We start from the raw sequence: 19241 nt of genomic DNA on the forward strand, positions 1-19241 counted from the left end.
CAGAGACAGGGTTTTGCCATGTTGGTCAGGCTGGTCTCTAACCCCTGACCTCAGGTTATCAAACCACCTCGGCCTCCCAAAGTGCTGGGATTACAGGCATAAGCCACCGCGCCCGGCCAAAAAAAAAAAAAAAAAAAAAATCAAAATCAGCTTTTTAAAACTAATGTAGGCCGGGCGCGGTGGCTCAAGCCTGTAATCCCAGCACTTTGGGAGGCCGAGACGGGCGGATCACGAGGTCAGAAGATCGAGACCATCCTGGCTAATACGGTGAAACCCCGTCTCTACTAAAAAATGCAAAAAACTAGCCGGGCAAGGTGGCGGCGCCTGTAGTCCCAGCTACTCGGGAGGCTGAGGCAGGAGAATGGCGTAAACCTGGGAGGCGGAGCTTGCAGTGAGCTGAGATCCGGCCACTGCACTCCAGCCTGGGCGACAGAGCGAGACTCCGTCTCAAAAAAAAAAATTAAATAAATTAAAACAAAAAACAAAAAACTAATGTACAAGGCTAGATGTGGTAGCTCACACCTGTAATCCCAGCAATTTGGGAGGCCAAGGTGGGAAGATTGCTTTAGCCCAGGAGTTCAAGACCAGCTGGGGCAACATACTGAGACCCTGTCTTTAAAAATTAAATTTAATTTAATTGATTTAAAATTAATTTAAAATTAAATTTAATTTTTAAAGACAGGGTCTTTAAAGGCCCTGTCTTTAAAAAAGACTCTGTCTTTAAAAAAAAGTTAGCCAGGCATAGTGATGCATGCATGTGGTCCCAACTACTTGGGAGGCTGAGGTGGGAGAATTGCTTGAGCCCAGGAGGTTGAGGCTGATCACGCCACTTCACTCCAGCCTGGATGACAGAGTGAGACCCTGTCTTAAAAACAAAAAGTAGGCTGGGCGTGGTGGCTCACACCTGTAATTGCAGTACTTTGGGAGGCCGAGGTGGGCAGATCACGAGGTCAGAAGTTCGAGACCAACCTGGTCTACACAGTGAAACCCTGTCTGTAATAAAAATACAAAAATTAGCTGGGCATGGTGGCGGGTGCCTGTAATCCCAGCTACTTGGGATGCTGAGACAGGAGAATCGCTTGAACCTGGGAGGCGGAGGTTGCAGTGAGCGAGATAGCGCCACTGCACTCCAGCCTGAGCAACAGAGCTAGACTCCGTCTCAAACAACAACAACAACATCAAACCAAAAAGTAACAAACACACTAATGAACTGATAATTCCTATTGTAAATCTCCTTTAAAAGGAAGCATTTTGATGCCAGAATGGAAATTTTAAACCCCCAGGCTGTAGAGAAATATTCACTGCCATGACACATGTTTATAGGCTTTCCATCTGGCAAGTTGGGATCTATTTTTACACACAATTATGATTTTTCTTTGAGTGTGTTTCTTCGTCTTTTGTGGCTTTCAATGTCTTTTTTTTTTTTTTTTGTATTTTCAAAATGAAAATATCTTAGTTTTTTTGCACTATAAAAGTAAAAGATGCTAACTACAAAAAACAAGGATTATTCAATGAATAATCTTTCCCATGCTTGCAGGCATATATACATATTTTTAAAAAAATAAAAATAGGGTTGAATTATTCCTGGTGATGTTTTCTAACCTGCTTGTTGAGCAAACTCATCACTGTGGGAATTACTCGCTTTTGCACATCATCTTTCGCCAATGGCAGATGTGGCCTTGATCCATTCAGCAATAATTTGCAAAGCAGTTGTATGGTCAGTGTTATTATATAAACAATGTATCACAATCACAATATTTGGAATTGAGAGTGTCTTGAAGAGTCCAGGGCATGTGGTGATCTTGTGGACTCCTATGCTCAATATTGTAATGGTTGCTATTCTTTCTGCTGTGTAGGGGTGTGTGTGTGTGTGTGTCTGTCTGTAAGATGTGCTGCAAGCCCCCTGGTACTCTTAGGGCACCTGGAGCCCTGCTACTTCCTCCCAAAGTGTCTGATCCCTCCTGCTGATCCTTGGCTGTTCCACTCTGAGTGACTGCGCACTTCTCAGCATTTCTGGGCTCCAGTGTTGCTGATTCCCCCATTGGTCACTTAGGAAGTTTTGTGACCTCCATCTACTGCTGAATCTTTGCATGGTTATCTGTGGTCCTTTACTGTTTCCAGAATATTTATGATTGTTTTTCTCCAACCCTACATACCAAGTCATGATCCCAGCATCTGCTTTACCACATCTCCTATTCTTAGGGTATCCATGACAAGGCTTCTACCAGGGTTTTGATTTTAGAGCATTTAATGTGTCATGCTCTTAGGGAACATTTTCAAACTCTGGCCTCTGTGTCAACTTTTTCCCCCTTGGAAGTACAGAGGGTTGGCTCATTTGCTGTTCCATTTTCTGCCAGGACCTTTGACCAATACTTGGTTTTTCTTTCCTGAAATTTTCTAGAAGGGAATGGAATATCTTTGTATAGCTTCCCCCTCTTCTGGTGGCAGATTGAGCATATGGCCTTTTGAAGTTTCATAAGGAGCTAACATGAATGAATGTCAACCGTGTGCCAGGCCTTAGCTAGGGCTCTTTATCTTATTTAACCCTTAGCGCTATTCTGAGTGGAAGATGGCATTATCTCTATTCTGCATTTGAGGAACCTGAGGCTTCGAAAGTTGCTTTGCCCAAGATCATAGTACCACTAAGTAGTCAGGGTTCAAACCCAAGTCTTCCTGGCTCCCAAACACTTGGATTCTTTTTAAAATTGCAAATAATGGAATAGTCTCACTTCCCCACCCCAAAAGAAGGCTTTCAACCCTGCAGTGCTGCCCTTGTAGGGCTCTGGCCCTCTTGTTCTCTACGTAGAGTGTTTCTTCAGTGCTGGTTACCTTTCTGGTGCCTGAGACATGCTGCTTCTCTGGAGCATGTGTGACCCCAGGATGATCATGCTTCCCTCCAAGTGGCCCCCCACTCTCTACTGCTTCCCCCAGTGTGCATGAGCCCTGTGGTTCTGGCTGAGCTTTCATGCACCCGCTTCCAGCACATTGGCCTGTCTTGCTTCTCTAGCCTCTCTGACTTGATCTTCTCAGTTGCCTTTGGTAGCTCTCCCCTTAAATGGGAGTGTTCCCCAGGGCTCTCTTCTGGCTTTAACTTTTTCCCTGGCTATGACTTTCATGTCATGACTTAAGCATGAAGTGTGATGACTCCCAGGTTGCTGTCTCTGGCCCTGTTGCCCAGGCCCTTCCCTTAATTGCTTTCCAGGATCTCTGACCAATATCCTGAAGGCACTTCAGCCTTAGGATGTGCAACGAGTGGACTCATTTCCTCTCCAGCTGTGTCTTTTATGGGCCTTGTTCTATCATTTGCTGTCTTGGTTAATAATGTCACCACCAACTATCATCAGTCTTATAAGCTAGAAACCTTGAGAAACATTGGTTTACTCCATTCTGTCTCATCTCATATTCAGTTGATCAATTTCAAATCCTGTTAATGGATTCTACCTCAGAAATACCTTCCAAATCCAGTCCCTTTATTTCCTCTGCCTCTGCCTTACTTTGGGCCTTTCACTCTTGCCTGGACTGTATGAATAGCCTTTTAAGTAGCATTATCTTTTTTAAAAACAAAACTGTTTATATCACTTTCCTCCTAAAAAAGTCTCTGCAGTTTTATGCTTACCTGCAGGGTAAAGTGCATATTTGCTGGCATGGCAGAGCAGACTAACCACAGAGTGCCCATCCCCACACCTCCAGCTTCCTCTCTGCTCACTGGCCCTGCCCAGCAGCCCCTCTGCCCCCACATGGCTGAGCATGGCTCCCCTCTTCACTGCTTGCTTGTCTTCCTCCCTGAAGTCCTCCTTCCATCTGGCAAATTTCTTATTCCCATACCCAGCTCACATGTTGCCTCTGAGATGCTGTTCCCTCAGGTAGATATAGCTGGGTGCCCCCTATGTGTTAGTCTGTGCCTCCCGGAATCTGATTACACACTTGTCTTCCTGACTCACATGGGGGTTCTTGGGGCCAGGGATTTACTTAGCACCCGGCACAGTTCCTTGTACGTAGTAGCTGGTGAAGGCATACCACCTTGTTTTCTCCAGAGTGCCTCTGATACTCAGCACACCCCCAGGGTGTTCATGACTTGGTACTACTCTCTGATTCATTTTCCTCCTACTCGTGTCAGACCCATTGGTGGTGGTACTCAGAGTGGCTACAGTTCTCTCCCATTCAGCCCACAGAGCTGAACCCCCCTTCCTTCCCAGAGTGTCTGTGATTTGTCTCTTACTCAATCCCCACTATCCCTGGAGCAAGCACCTTTGCCCCTCCACTATACTAGGAGGGAGGACCTGATTCCTTGTTGCCTCTCCTGGCTGCCTGTGAAATCTCCACTCATCTCCTAGGCCAGTATCTCTCAAAGTGAGGTCCTGAATTACCTGCATCCGATTACTCTGATTGCTTCTTCGAAATGCAGGTTCTTGAGCCAACCCCAGCTCTACTGAATGAGAATTGCTGGCCCAGGTATCTGCATTTAAATCACTTCCCCAAGTGAGTCTAGTATTCTCTAAAATTGTGACTTGTTCTAAAGCAGTGTATGCCCACTAATGTTCAGAAAGAATATTCATTCCCTGAGACATTTACCAGAGTGGGACAACTTAAATAAGATGGGGACCTGTTACAAAGCAGATGCCCCTTTTGGAGAGTCACAGTACAGTCAGCACATTACAGGGTTACTGAAACAGCAACAAAAAAGCCCCAGAGAAAGAAGCTTGATTTTTATGAGGGACGCCTTTATTCTCATACACATGGACATTTCCGCACAGTATTTTCTTAATGCTGGTTTCCCTGACTGCCCTGGAGGAGTTTATGTCTAGATTTCCTTAATTGCGATAATGCCTTTGATGTGCTCAGCAGTGTCTGGCACTCATGGGTGCTTAGTCCCTGAGAGTCGCTGCCCTGCTTTATGCCCTACTCTGCCTGTGACCTCTGTTGCTTCCCTCAGTGGGTCACTGATATCCCATCTCCTCCCTGTCGCCCTGCAGGGGGGGTCCTCTATGCTGCCACTGTGAAAAACTACCTGGGGACGGAGCCGATTATCACCCGAGCAGTGGGTCGTGCCGAGGACTGGATTCGGACAGACACCTTACCGTCCTGGCTGAATGGTGGGGAGAGGGAGAGGGGTCCTCTGGGGGGACTGATGGGGTGGAGTCTGGGAAGTCCCAGGTTGTGACTGTGAGGATCTGAGGCCACTGGTATTCCCAGCCCCAGCCTTTGTCGCAGCCGTGGCCTTGAGCCCAGCCGAATGGGGGGATGAAGATGGAGACGACGAAATCTACTTCTTCTTTACGGAGACTTCCCGAGCATTTGACTCATACGAGCGCATTAAAGTCCCACGGGTGGCCCGTGTGTGTGCGGTGAGACCCCATCCCAGCTGTCTGTCTGTCGTCTCTGCTCTGTCTGTCCCCCTGTCTTATCTTTTCCTCTTTGGGTCTCTGTCTTTAAATCTCTCCCGTGTCTCCTATTTTCTCTGCCTTGACTTCTCTTCTGGGAGCTTGAGGAATGTGAGAGAGAGGCTTTGGCCTCTTTGACACCCACAATTACCCTTGTGACACACTGTCTACAGGAGGTGGACTAGTGTAGAGGTTAAAGGGAGGAACTGGACCAGGGTTCAAGTCCCTGCTCCACCCACCACTTAACTGCCTTTGCAACTCTGTCCAGGTTCTTTAGTGTCTTTGAAACTTGTCTATAAAAAGAGGATAATAATGATGCCTGTCTGTGAGGGCTGTTTGCGTATTAAATGAGGTAACTTACGTAAAACACATAATGTAGTACTTTATAAGTGCACAGTTAACTTAGTCACTGTCATTGTTATTGTGACCCCTTCACCCCCGTATCTCATTATCCCTGCAGCTACTCTGTGTGGCTCCCTGTCCTTGCATTTGTATGCATCTGTCTCCCCATCTGTCTATGTCTGCCCTGAAGTCAGAAGGAAACTTAAATTGGTCTCCATGCTCCTTGCCCAATGATGGTCATCTAAAGAGAATCTCCCATGTGTTCGTCACCGCAGGGGGACCTTGGGGGCCGGAAGACTCTCCAGCAGAGATGGACGACGTTTTTGAAAGCTGACCTGCTCTGTCCAGGGCCTGAGCATGGCCGGGCCTCCAGTGTCCTGCAGGATGTTGCTGTGCTTCGACCTGAGCTTGGGGCAGGGACTCCCATCTTTTATGGCATCTTTTCTTCCCAGTGGTGAGGGGTCTTGGTGTGGAGGAGAGTTACAGGGTGGGAGATAAGTGGGGATGGCACAATGTCAGTGTTGTCTCTTCCAGAGGGGGCAGGCTGTCCCGCCTTTGGCTGCATGGCTCGCTGTGTGTTTCTCGGGGGTCATCTCATTTGACAAGGGATGAGTTGCTGTCCCCTAGACCCCTCCAGATATCCAGCTCCAACCTGTGAATTCCAGGGAGGGGGCTGCCATTTCTGCTGTCTGTGCCTTCCGACCACAAGACATTCGGACAGTGCTGAACGGTCCCTTCAGAGAACTAAAACATGACTGCAACAGAGGACTTCCTGTCATGGACAATGATGTGCCCCAGCCAAGACCTGGAGAGGTGAGGGGGCAGATCTTCATTCTAGGCCTGAAGTAGAGAGCTGCTATTAAGGCAAGAGCCCCACCAAGCATCACTGGCGTGTCCTGTTCGTGGGAAACTTTGTCACCACCCCTGTATTTCCTCTAGTGCATCACCAACAACATGAAGCTCCGGCACTTTGGCTCATCTCTCTCCCTGCCTGACCGTGTACTCACCTTCATCCGGGACCACCCACTCATGGACAGGCCAGTGTTTCCAGCTGATGGCCACCCCCTGCTGGTCACTACAGATACAGCCTATCTCAGAGTCGTGGCCCACAGGGTGACCAGCCTCTCAGGGAAAGAGTATGATGTGCTCTACCTGGGGACAGGTATATTTAGTGGTCAAGCAGGTTGCCTACCTAGTGCATACACATTCTCGTCACAGAGAGAGTACTGTAATACATATGTCTGAGTCCCAGGCACAGGGGCAATTATGTCATTATTATTGTTCCTTTCCTGTCCCCTAGAAGATGGACACCTCCATCGAGCAGTGCGGATCGGAGCTCAGCTCAGCGTTCTTGAAGATCTGGCCTTATTCCCAGAGCCACAGCCAGTTGAGAACATGAAATTGTACCACGTGAGTTGTAGATTTTGGAGAATCTATTGGGGAGACATCTGAGTCCAGAGCCAGTTTGTGACCCTGAGGTCTGGGAGATCCAGTGTATTCCCCTTCCCTGCTCCCTTTTTGTAGAGCTGGCTCCTGGTTGGCTCCCGTACTGAGGTGACACAAGTGAATACAACCAACTGTGGCCGTCTCCAGAGCTGCTCAGAATGCATCCTGGCCCAGGACCCAGTCTGTGCCTGGAGCTTCCGGCTGGATGAGTGTGTGGCCCACGCTGGGCAGCACCGAGGGTGAGTGTAGCTGCCTGGATTTCTTGCTTACTGTGCCAGGGCTCTGTCCCATCCATATGTCTATGTTTCTCATCTGTTAATGCTGCCCTGCCAGAGGCTGTTTTCTTTTTCTGTCTGTTAGTGTCTACATCACTCATGTGTCCTTCTGTCAGTCCATACTAACTCATCTGTTTGTCCATCTAGTGCCACCTCATTAATGTCCTTGCCTCTTGCCTCTCTGCTGGACCTGCCTTGACCTGACAGTGTGCTATCTCTAGTGGACGCTTCTTAGTTTTCATCTTACAAGAGCTCTTGGAAGTGTTTTCACAGTTGTCCACTCCCTCTTTCCTTGAAATACTTTACTCTTGGTCTCTATGACTCTGCATTCTTTGGTCTCCTTCACTTTCCCATCCAACTACTGAATGTTGATATTCCTCAGGGTTCAGTCCTGCACCCATTCTCTTTACACTTTCATGCTATCTCTAGGCAGTTTTATTCTCATTACTTTCAATACCATCTGACTGCTAATGACAACCACAAATATATCTAGTTGAACTGTGGAACTCCCTATCCAACTGTCTACTTGATATTCCCTTTGGATGCTTCATAAGCAACTCAAATTTAGCAAATCAAAGTGTGCGGTATTGTTTCCTCTTTCTCTCACATGCTCCTCCTCTGGTTTTCCTCATTCCAGTAAAGGGACCTCCATGCATCCAGTTGCTGAAGCCAGAAATTGCCCACATTGTATTATGATTTGTACTGGTTCTAGCCCCTAAACGTCCTTAGTCCACCCTCTTCTCTCCACCTCTACTGCTACCACTCTAGTCCAAGCCATCATCGCTTCTTAACTGGACTACTCTAATAATCTAATTGGTCTTCTTTTGACCATTTTGGGCTGCTACCATCCATTTTCCATTTAGCAGCTTAAAAGCATATGTCACATTGAAGCAAATCCCTGACATCATATCATATTCATCTTAAATATTTCAATATGTATCTCTACTAGATAAGGACTTTTTTTTTTTTTTTTTTTTTTAGACGGAGTCTTGCTCTGTCGCCCAGGCTGGAGTGCAGTGACGCCATCTTGGCTCACCACAACCTCCGCCTCCCTTATTCAAGCGATTCTCCTGCTTCAGCCTCCCGAATAGCTGGGATTACAGGTGCCCATCACCACACCCAGCTAATTTTTGTATTTTCAGTAGAGATGAGGTTTCACTATGTTGGCCAGCCTGGTCTGGAACTCCTGACCTCAAGCAATCCACCCGCCTTGGCCTCCCAAAGTCCTGGGATTACAGGCGTGAGCCACTCCGCCTAGCCCAGGACTCTTAAAAACATCTTATTGTGGGAAAGTTCAATCATAGCCAAAAGTAGAGAGAATTGTGTAATGAATTTCCATGCATCCATCCCTCAGCTTCAACAACCATCAGCTTCTGGTCAATCTTGTCTCTTCGGTACGTTTACTCATTCCCAACTATTTTGAAGCAAATCCTGAACATCATTTCACTTCATCCATAAATCTTTCTGTCTGTATCTCTAACATACAAGGGTTTAAAAAAAAAAAAAACCATATTACCATTATCATACCAAAAACTTACTTTCTTAATGTCATCAAATATCCAGTCAATGTTCTGATTTCTTCAATTGCATATATTTAAGAAGTAGTTTATGTCAGTATCCAAATAATGCTTATTAATTGTAATTGGTTGATATGTTTCTTAAGTGTCTTTTAATCATTGAGATCTTCCAGTGAAGTATTTTTAATTACTTGATTTGGAAGTGTTTTTGCAAACTGACCTTAAGATTTCCTATTTTGAAGTCCAGTTAATTTATAGCATATTTGTATACTACAGAACCTCAAGTATATACAGAACCCCAGAATATTACAGAACCCCATGGCTACACATTCTTTAGAGGTAAAAGTACTTGTCTTTTGGAATAAAACAGATTAATTCACACATGTCAAAACAGAGTGAAATGTTTAAAATGATAGCTGATCTGTAGGGCTAGATATGAAAGAAAAAACTGACATATAATTAGAATAGTCATAACATTTAATTTTGTTTTTCTGATATTTGTCTTTAATTATAAGTGTAAATCTTATGCCATCTATTGATCAGATTCTTGACTTTTTGCCAGTTGGGGATATAAAGTAATTCTTGGATGACAGGCTTGGCCAGCTTTGCCTTTTTGGTTAAGAACTTTAACCTGGTCTTTTAGTTTTCTGGGGGAGAATTTTTAAACATCTAAGACAAAAGCAAGGGCTTTATTCTGTCCTTTATTGTTTTAATTTCCATTAAAATAAGCATTCACTGGTCTTAGATATCCTCTATACTTGAGCTTCAAGGATTCCCTTAAGGTATACGTGAGTAGGGGGAGGGGGAAGAGTGTGGGGTGTGTGTTTATGCCAGTGTTCTGGGTTGTTCTTGTGTACATTTCCCATACCTCAGTTCATCCAAGGGAGAAGAACATAGACTGAGAAGTTCCTGTGGCAGCAGCTGTACATGTGGTCTTCCTGTGTTCCTCACTCTCAGCTAGACTAATCAACCTTGGTTTTACCCAAGAAACTTCCATCTATTCATACCAGTCTTGGAGCTCATTTCAGGGACCTCAATTCATATTGAAGGAGTTCCTACTCAGATGAGTCTGTGTTTGATTGAGGCTTTGTGTGTTCAGACCTTTTACCTGGCCTTCACTGACAACCCTAGTAGGGGTCTCATTGACTTCCCGGCCTCTGGGAGTGGTGCCAGAGAGTTCAGCAGTGAGCAGTCCATCTTGCTGTCCTCCATCAGATATAGTCCACCCAAATCCTGGAAGTACCAGGACTGTGCTATTTGAAACAGATCTATTCAAATAACACATAGGCCAGTATATATCAACCGCTATTGAAGAGTTCCTTTGTAGAGACAAGCAGCTTTTAGGAAACAAAAAATCACCTCACTGACCCTAAAGGGATTTTGATTAGCTTCTGCAGAAAAGGAATTTGCTCTTTGTCTTAAATAAGAGAAAAAAAATCCCTATAGTTTTTATCCTTTTTTTTTCCCTAGAGAAATCTTGTGGTTGTGGAGAACCAGGTTCATTTCTTAGAAGATTCTGTTTCTTTTAAAGCACCCCCACTAAACATCTTTCCAACAGACCTAGTGCAAATTTAGCTATCCATGGTCTGCTAGAAAGATGCATGCATGAAATGTCATGAGTAATATTAAGAGGTGTTGGGGAAAAATTTGGTGATGAGGAGAAACTTGACTGATAATTTCAGGAGTGATTTCTGGGATGATGGGAGATGTAGTGAATGAGGGAGTCTTCAGTAATACTGAGGAGGATTGAAGGGAATGTTGACACTGGATTTACCAAGCATTCTCTTCTTTATAGGTTGGTCCAAGACATAGAGTCAGCAGATGTCTCCTCTTTGTGTCCCAAAGAGCCTGGAGGTCTGTGTGGTCTGTATGGCTTAGGGAAATGTGGGTGGAGTGGATGGAAAGGGGCTAGAGAGTTGTTCATTTTGGAACCATTCTAAACCTTGGATCTTGGAGGATGTGGCAGCCAGGTACCTTGGGCCTTAGCCTCTTTGGAAATCCCCTTTTTAGCTTAGTCTCCGTAGCCCCTTCTCATGATTGACATCACCCCACACTTTTCTTCATCACACCTCCAGCCTTTAGCCTTACCTCCTTTTGTGCCTTTGCTGTCTCTCGCAGAACGTCCAGTAGTGTTTGAAGTTCCCGTGGCTACAGCTGCGCATGTGGTCTTGCCGTGTTCTCCAAGCTCAGCATGGGCATCCTGTGTGTGGCACCAGCCAAGTGGAGTGACTGTACTCACCCCCCGGCGGGATGGACTGGAGGTGGTGGTGACCCCAGGGGCCATGGGCGCTTATGCCTGTGAATGTCAGGAGGGTGGGGCAGCCCGTGTGGTAGCAGCTTACAGCTTGGTGTGGGGCAGCCAGCGAGATGCCCCGAGCCGGGCCCACACAGTGGGGGCGGGACTGGCTGGCTTCTTCCTGGGGGTTCTCGCAGCATCCCTAACTCTCCTTCTGATTGGTCGGCGTCAGCAGCGACGGCGACAGAGGGAACTTCTGGCTAGAGATAAGGTGGGCTTGGACCTGGGGGCTCCACCTTCTGGGACCACAAGCTACAGCCAAGACCCTCCCTCCCCCTCTCCTGAAGATGAGCGGTTGCCCCTGGCCCTGGCCAAGAGGGGCAGTGGCTTTGGTGGATTCTCTCCACCCTTCCTGCTTGATCCTTGCCCAAGCCCAGCCCACATTCGGCTAACTGGGGCTCCTCTAGCCACATGTGATGAAACATCCATCTAGAGCTGGGCAAATGACCACTAGTGTATAAGTGATCACTGGAACGGAGGGACCACTGAGATGCTGGGGTCACTAGGCCTGGAAGACCATCCCAGCCTCTGAGTTCTCTTTGAGTATGAGTGATTACTTGGACTTTAGTGTCTGTTCTCTCTGAGTCTGGATGGACTTGGGGCCAGACCTTTGCCTGATTCCCAATTGCCATGAAAGATCAGAACTGCTTTCTGCAGCAGTCAGGGCTTCTGCCCAACATCTGAACCCCTGTGACCCTTCATCCCTGGCTCCCTATCTTGGGCCCATTAGTTTTGGGGATGGGGCACAAGGCATAGCTATGACTTTGCTTTCTGGTTGGAGCCTGACCAGAAAGAAGAGCCCTGGAGGTGGTTGGAGGGGAATGTGCACTGAGTCCTTGGGGTGGTTCTGCTTATTCTTCAAGTTTATCTGAATTTCTGTGGGGAGTGCATGATCCCCATGTTGTGACATGGAGTCTGTGCCCTGAGATCTTCCCCATCTCAGTTTTCCTTCCATGAATGAGTATGTGTAAATACATGGTGTTCATAGGAGACCTGGCCACATGTGCATGAATGACTGGGCTGATGCTTAGGAATATTTATGAGGGATGGGGAGGGAGAAGATTGGAATAGGAATATTACCTGCAGAACTTTAGACCCTGTAGCCATAGAGGGAATGGCTTTCCTTTCTAAAAGGAACTGAAACACTGCCCCTCTCCCCATTGCCCCACAACCTTACTCTAAATTTGAGTAGAGAAAAGCTCGTAAAGTGACTTTCCGGCTGGGAAGGGCAGCAGTACACATGACTCCATCTTTTTCTTTGTTTTTGCCCTTTGGCTGCCACCACTGCCATGTCACAGCTGCTTTCTCTGGCTAGAGTGTAGGCTGTACCCCATTTCCTTGGCTCCCATTGAAAATGAACAGCATTCTGATGATTAGGGAACAACAGAAGGGGAACAGTCATAGGATATACAAGCAGTATAAAGATAGGTTCACAATCAGTGACTTTACTCAGGGTGACACCCTTGCCCTAAAGCAAGAGTCCCCCCTACCTGGGGTCCATGGACTCCCTGAAATTGTATGCAAAATATTGTTTGTATGTGTGTGTCTGTATGTCTCTGTGGGGGAGGTTTTATGGCTTTTGTCAGATTTTCAAGGCCTTAACAAAGTTAAAGGACCGCTGCCCTGAGGTCACTGCACTGAGACCAAGCTAGGATGGCATCACTCTGTGGCAGCTCTGCCTGGCCTTGCCTTGCCTGGAACAGGGTGATTGCTGGAATGGAGTTACCACTGAGATACCAGAGGTTCCTGGGTCTGGAAGACTTGTTGCCTTTCAGCTGTCTTTGAGTCTGACTGACTGTGGCCAGTCCCTGAACTGGTAGCTGCTGGAGGCCTTCTTGTTTCTCCAGTCCCTGGAAGCTGAGCTCTGTGTGTATTTGATGACATTGTCAACTCTCACCAAACTTCAAGACCTCTTCCTGCTTGACCACTCGCACATGCTCTAGGCTTCTCCTGCTCAGTACTGGTCTTGGCCTGTGAATGTGCCTCGTTCATCCCTGGTGCTTGAGCCCCTCAAGCTCCAGTCAATGATCCAGTCCTGCCCCTTTGAAGTTTTCTCCTCTGCTTTCCTTGGCAGCAGCCTGCGAACTACTCAAAAGAGTCCCCTTGGGTTTGGAATGATCAGTGGCTTTGCCATTAATAAATGTGTGATCTTCGGCAAGTAACCTAACCTAGGGACATTAGTTTACTCATTTGTGAAGTGGGGATAACAAAAACCTACCTCAGGGTTGCTACAAGGATTACATGAGAAAATATGTCAACAATAAAGACCTGTCTGTACCAATATATGTTGTTATTGCAGAAATGGGCTTATTCATAATCATGTAGCTTAACTATATGATAACCATGACACACGCAATCACATTAAGCCTCACTCAGTAAAAGGACAGTCATTACTTCACAGATGTCCTGTTCTGGGTCACCTCTGGACAGCTCATAGCTGCTGGTTTCTAGGTTTTGGGAGGCAGATCTATGATTTTTATAATCCTCAGCTCTGTCTGACCTTAGTGGCCTGAGATCCCTTTGTATAGAATGGAGGAAGGCTGTGTGTTCTTTGGTTTACCCTCAGCCTATCTTTCAACCCCACTCACTTGAGGTTATGGCCTAGTTCCTCTTTAGGGGAGGAACGAAGGTGGGGAGATGTCAAAGGGGACTGGGCTTCCTGTGGGGAGTGGGAGGGAAGAGTTTTTCAAGGAGGAGAGAGACCAGGGCTCTTATACTCTGAGCCACTATCTCCCTGCCCTAATCACCTAGGGCCAGGCACCAGACAACTAGGGATTGGCCTCTTTACTCCAAAGCCTGCTGAAATTACTCAAACTAGCCAATCCTAAGTCTGCCTACCCTGCCTCACTCATTCCTTACAATGGAAACTACAATAAGCGCTCTTGCCCATGATTCCCTGCTCCCTCTGCATCCTGACTGACCCTGGTGCTTCTCCATGTGGTCCCTGCATAGTGTGCTTTGCCTCCTGTTTCTAGGGACCTGTGAGTATAAACTTCCTCGATGATAGTCATTTCTGTGTCTGTGTGTCTTATTATACCTTATTAAAGCAAACCTGGGTACATTTTTAAAACAGCAGAGATTCTCTGAAGATTAATGATTGAGAAGGCTGATTGGACCTGTCTAATCAGGGAGGCTGAGGCCTCAGGCCTTCCTTAGGCACGTTGCATATCTGTTAAGTAAGGGCCACTAATCCCCTCACATGGGTTCATCTAAACTCTCTGCCAGCCCAAAACACGAGGACTTGCCACCCATCCTTAGCACTCTCAAGACACACATTTGTTTGATACGTAAGCTCCAATTCCTTCCTCCATAAGAAGTGAGAAGGCAGAAGTGGCCTTCCCCGAGGTGAGGACGGGGATGGATGTTTTTTCTTTGAGTGATGTAGACCTATGCCCTGCTTCCATGCCACTTCCTCAGATGTGACAGACCTCTGCTGGGATGGAATATGTGTTTGCTGGAGACAGCTGTGACATAGAGGATTGTGAGAAAGGGTCCCCATGCTTGGTGTGGAAGGAGGGAGCTGCTCACCCTCTGTATGGGCTTGGATGAGGAGCTTCTCAGCAACAGTCATAAAAACTAGAGGATCTTCTGCCCTTTGCTGGGAGCCACATGAGGCCCCTGGATTCATGTGGAATTCTAGGGAGAGGGACGATCACCCTCAAGATGGCTGAGATCAAATATCTTGTCAGATGACTGGACGCTTAGAATTGGGCTAATTTGATTAAATAAATAAAATAGGTTTTTGCACCTATAAGTTTGTGGAGAAAAATTCCTGCCCACTATACTAATATCAGCATTTCTAAAATGGTCTGTCTGGAGCATATGTGTGATGAACCTACCTACAGATTGAGCAGAATAGCTGTAGATAGGGTGGAGTTGAGTAAGCACCAAGTGCCCGAAATGAAGAAAGAGGACCTCCTTCCAACCTTTTGTAGGAACCATCCTCCTAATGCAATTTCTCCCCACAGATATCCACCAAATTAACTTTTTTTTTTAACCAGACTCAAAGTCTATGATTTCATCATAACAATATAGGTCATCATAGATTGAGATTACCTTGTAATTCCTAGGTAAATGTCCTTGGAAAAAAGGAATATGAACCTACGGGATTGCAGTCAACAAAATAAGGTGTCCACATGCTACCTCTACAAAGGTTTGTAATACAGTTGTCATTGGGATCTTTGCTAGATAAGTTCTTATTCTACTTTGGGTATTTATTGTGTTACTAGCCAGGGCAGGCTTTGCTATGATGCAATAACAACCCCACACTCTTAGTGGCTTAAAACATTTGTTACTCATGCCATATGTCTATCCTTGGCAGTCACTCAGGAACCAAGGCTCAGGGAGGTTCCATCTTGACACAAGCTTCCATGATTGTAGAAAAAGGAAAAGGGAACTTGGCTAGCCATAGGTAGGCACCTGAAGTTTTTGTCTAGAAGTAACATGCATGATCACATTTCAATGAACAAAGCAAGCCATGTGACTATGCAAGTTCAAGCAGATGGAAAAGAGCTATGATAGCCTTGTGCTAAGATCACAGTACTAAGCATTTGTGCCTGAAGTATGGCCACAGGGCCGGCGCGGTGGTTCACATTTGTAATCCCAGCACTTTGGGAGGCCAAGGCAGGCAGCTCACTTGAGCCCAGGAGTTCCAGAGCAGCCAGGGCAAAATGACGGAATCCTGTCTCTGAAAAAAATACAAAAGTTAGCTCGGGATGGTGGTGCATGCCTCTACTCCTAGCTACTTTAGGAGGCTGAGGCAAGAGGATGGATTAAGCCTGTGAGCCTGGGAGGTGGAGGCTGAAGTGAGCCATGATCGTGCCACTGCACTCCAGCATGGGTGACAGAGCGAGACCTTGTCTCAAACAAAAACAAAAACAAAAATTACGGCCTCAGACCCTTTTACTAGGACCAAGAGCTGCTGATGTCCTCTTTGTTTCTTTATTGAAGAGAAACATATACTAAATCTTTGTACTCATAATCTCACTCACCTCTCCTACTGAGCACCTGCTGCTTTCTCTCCTTTCTTCCGTCTCCTGGAGTAAAGTGAATTTCCTCTTAGAGAAATGGTGACTGGATATTTTAAAAAATACCTGGGTAAGAAGGGCTGTTAAGTTAGAGAGGGTTCATGGTGACAGGGTTCAGTAAAGAGAGAAACTTAGTGGCTCACTTAGTAGAAAAGAAAAGGAGTAGGTATTCCCTAGGATCACAAGAAGGGCCTTAGGAACTGAGGCCTTAGCCACTGGAATCAGGGTTAATGCCACCAGGATTATTTTTCTCCCATTAGTCTGCCATCTCTTCATGTTCTGCTTGCTGGAAATGGACATATTCCTAGAGCTATAGATGGTTGCCATTTTTTCTTCACATTCTCTCAGCTCTGTACCATAGAGGCAAGGCTACTTCTTTAGCTCCAATCCAGGAATCCCAGGGAAGGACTCTGATTGGCCCAGCTTAGATCACATGCCCACACTGAAGCAATGACTGTGTCCAAGGAAATGGGATACTATGATTGGTCAGGCCTGAGTCAGGTGTGTGCCCAGGGAGGACAGGATTAAATTGTCAGAATGAGGGACATGGTTAAGTTGGCTGGGCAAATAAAAACCATAATTACTTTAATTTACTATAGCTGTCTTAGAGTTTGATACAGACAGTGACCTTTGAAGACTAAGATTGGAGAAAATTTTTGCAATCTATCCGTCTGACAAAGGGCTAATATCCAGAATCTACAAAGAACTTAAACAAATTTACAAGAAAAAAACAACCCCATCAAAAAGTGGGCAGAGGATATGAACAGACACTTCTCAAAAGAAGACATTTATGCAGCCAACAGACATGAAAAAATGCTCATCATTACTGGTCATCAGAGAAATGCAAATCAAAACCACAATTAGATACCATCTCACGCCAGTTAGAATGGTGATCATTAAAAAGTCAGGAAACAACAGATGCTGGAGAGGATGTGGAGAAATAGGAACGCTTTTACACTCTTAGTGGGAGTGTAAATTAGTTCAACCATGTGGAAGACAGTGTGGGGATTCCTCAAGGATCTAGAAATAGAAATACCATTTGACCCAGCTATCCCATTACTGGGTATATACCCAAAGAATTATAAATCATGCTACTATAAAGACACATGCACACATGTTTATTACGGCACTATTCACAATAGCAAAGACTTGGAACCAACCCAAATGTCCATCAGTGATAGACTGGATTAAGAAAATGTGGCACATATGCACCATGGAATGCTATGCGGCCATAAAACGGATGAGTTCATATCCTTTGCAGGGACATGGATGAAGCTGGAAACCATCATTCTGAGCAAACTATCACAAGGACAGAAAACCAAACACCGCATGTTCTCACTTATAAGTAGGAGTTGAACCTCGTTATGAGAACACATGGACACGGGGCGGAGAACATCACATACCGGGGCCTGTGAGGGGGTGGGAGGCTAGGAGAGGAATAGCATTAGGAGAAATACCTAATGTAAATGATGAGTTGATGGGTGCAGCAAACCAGCATGGCACATGTATACCTATACTGCATAGGCGTACATGTGCACATGTATCCTAGAACTTAAAGTATAATTAAAAAAAAAAAAAAAGAAAAGAAAACTAAATAAGACAGTGTTGTTCCTTCCAAATTAAAACCTTCCCATCACTTCCCGTTAAAATTAGAATAAAATCCAAATCCTCCGTTGTGATTTACAGAGCCTTACATGTTAGGACCTCTGTTCATCTATCTAAACTATTTTTACTTTCCCCTCACTCAGGGGCAACAGCCACACCAACCTTCATTCAGCTTTCTAGATACACCAAGCTTGTTCCCAACTAGGGGGAACTAGTTGTTTCCCCTGATCTTTGCAAGTCCTTCTGGTCAGTCAGGCTTTATCTGAAATGTTGCCTCCATAAAGAGGCCCACTCTGATTACTTTGTATAAAATAGCTCCCAGTTACTTCCTATCACATCCTCCTATTTTAATTCTCAGCATAGCATATCATTAATTGGTATTTTCTTGTTTGCTTGTTTATTTAAATTATTTTCCTTCTTGTTAGATTGCTAACTCCATGAAAGCCTGGATTATGGCTGTTTTGTTCACTGTTGTATCCCCAGTGCTTAGAACAGTGAACAGTGCCTGACACGTAGTAGATGCTCAATATTTATTGAGTGAATGAATATGGCCATTGCCGAGCTGACACACCAGGTAATGGAAAGAACGCAGGTCCTGCTGAGAGGCCAACACCATCCACTGGTCAGTATTCCTATAGGAGACCACTTAGCTCCCAGCTCCTGTGGTTCCGCAGTACCAAGTGGCAGCCCCTGGGATCCTCTGCTCATAGGCTCATGGTTTTCAAGGGACAGCTTTAGGGTGTCCTCCTAGACCTCAAACGACCTCTCCCTTTCTATGTTCTGAACTCCATCCTGGACCCTTCTTTGCTTTGGGCCCTAATTTGTGTCTGGTTGTCCACAGGTAGGGCCTCTCTGCTCTTTCTTCCAGAGTGAAAGAATAAAGGTATCCCTGGAAGGCACAACACCACTTTGCAAGCATAAATTCCTTAATCATAGTTGCCTTTAATAATAATAATAATAATGATGCCCTAAAATATAATAATGTGCTAGATATGGTGTGGGCATTGAGCTAAACATTTTATACATCAAGCTCAATCTCAGAAAGACTAGTGTTGTTAGCCACATTGTCGGCCAGTGAAACTGAGGCTCGAAGGAGAAATAACTTGCTCAGGGTCATACAGTTAGTTTGTAGTTGAGTTGTGACTAAAACCCAGGTCTCTCAGATTCCAAAGCTTGTGCTCAGAACCCCTGCAGTTACAAAGTACCCAAATAGTGCCCATTAGGGATCAACTTCCAAGAACTGGGTCTTGCCTTCCTAGAGTGGAGCGGTGTTTCCTCCTTTACTCATTGTTCATTTCATATATGTAAAACAGAACATGATCATATTTCTTTTTTTTTTTTTTTTTTTTTTT

The 19241-nt window shown here is 45.6% G+C and overlaps 1 protein-coding gene across 4 annotated transcripts in view; it reads left to right on the forward strand.

Moving 5' to 3' along the window:
• SEMA4F (ssemaphorin 4F) overlaps positions 1-13540 on the forward strand; it is a 28021-nt gene extending 14481 nt beyond the window's left edge. For 2 of the 4 annotated variants that reach the window (XM_025354816.1, XM_025354817.1), the window contains 9 exons: positions 4974-5093; positions 5194-5345; positions 5999-6177; positions 6389-6536; positions 6663-6885; positions 7024-7133; positions 7248-7408; positions 10757-10815; positions 11080-13540. In XM_025354816.1, coding sequence (XP_025210601.1) covers positions 4974-5093; positions 5194-5345; positions 5999-6177; positions 6389-6536; positions 6663-6885; positions 7024-7133; positions 7248-7408; positions 10757-10815; positions 11080-11690 — 1763 coding nt within the window. In that variant the 3' untranslated portion in view covers positions 11691-13540. The remainder of the gene's footprint in view (positions 1-4973; positions 5094-5193; positions 5346-5998; positions 6178-6388; positions 6537-6662; positions 6886-7023; positions 7134-7247; positions 7409-10756; positions 10816-11079) is intronic. The other 2 variants (XM_025354818.1, XM_025354819.1) reach the window with 1 other exon arrangement.
• Positions 13541-19241: the final 5701 nt, after the last annotated feature.

This window comes from Theropithecus gelada, chromosome 13 (genome assembly GCF_003255815.1).
Source record: "Theropithecus gelada isolate Dixy chromosome 13, Tgel_1.0, whole genome shotgun sequence".
Classification (NCBI taxonomy): domain Eukaryota; kingdom Metazoa; phylum Chordata; class Mammalia; order Primates; family Cercopithecidae; genus Theropithecus; species Theropithecus gelada.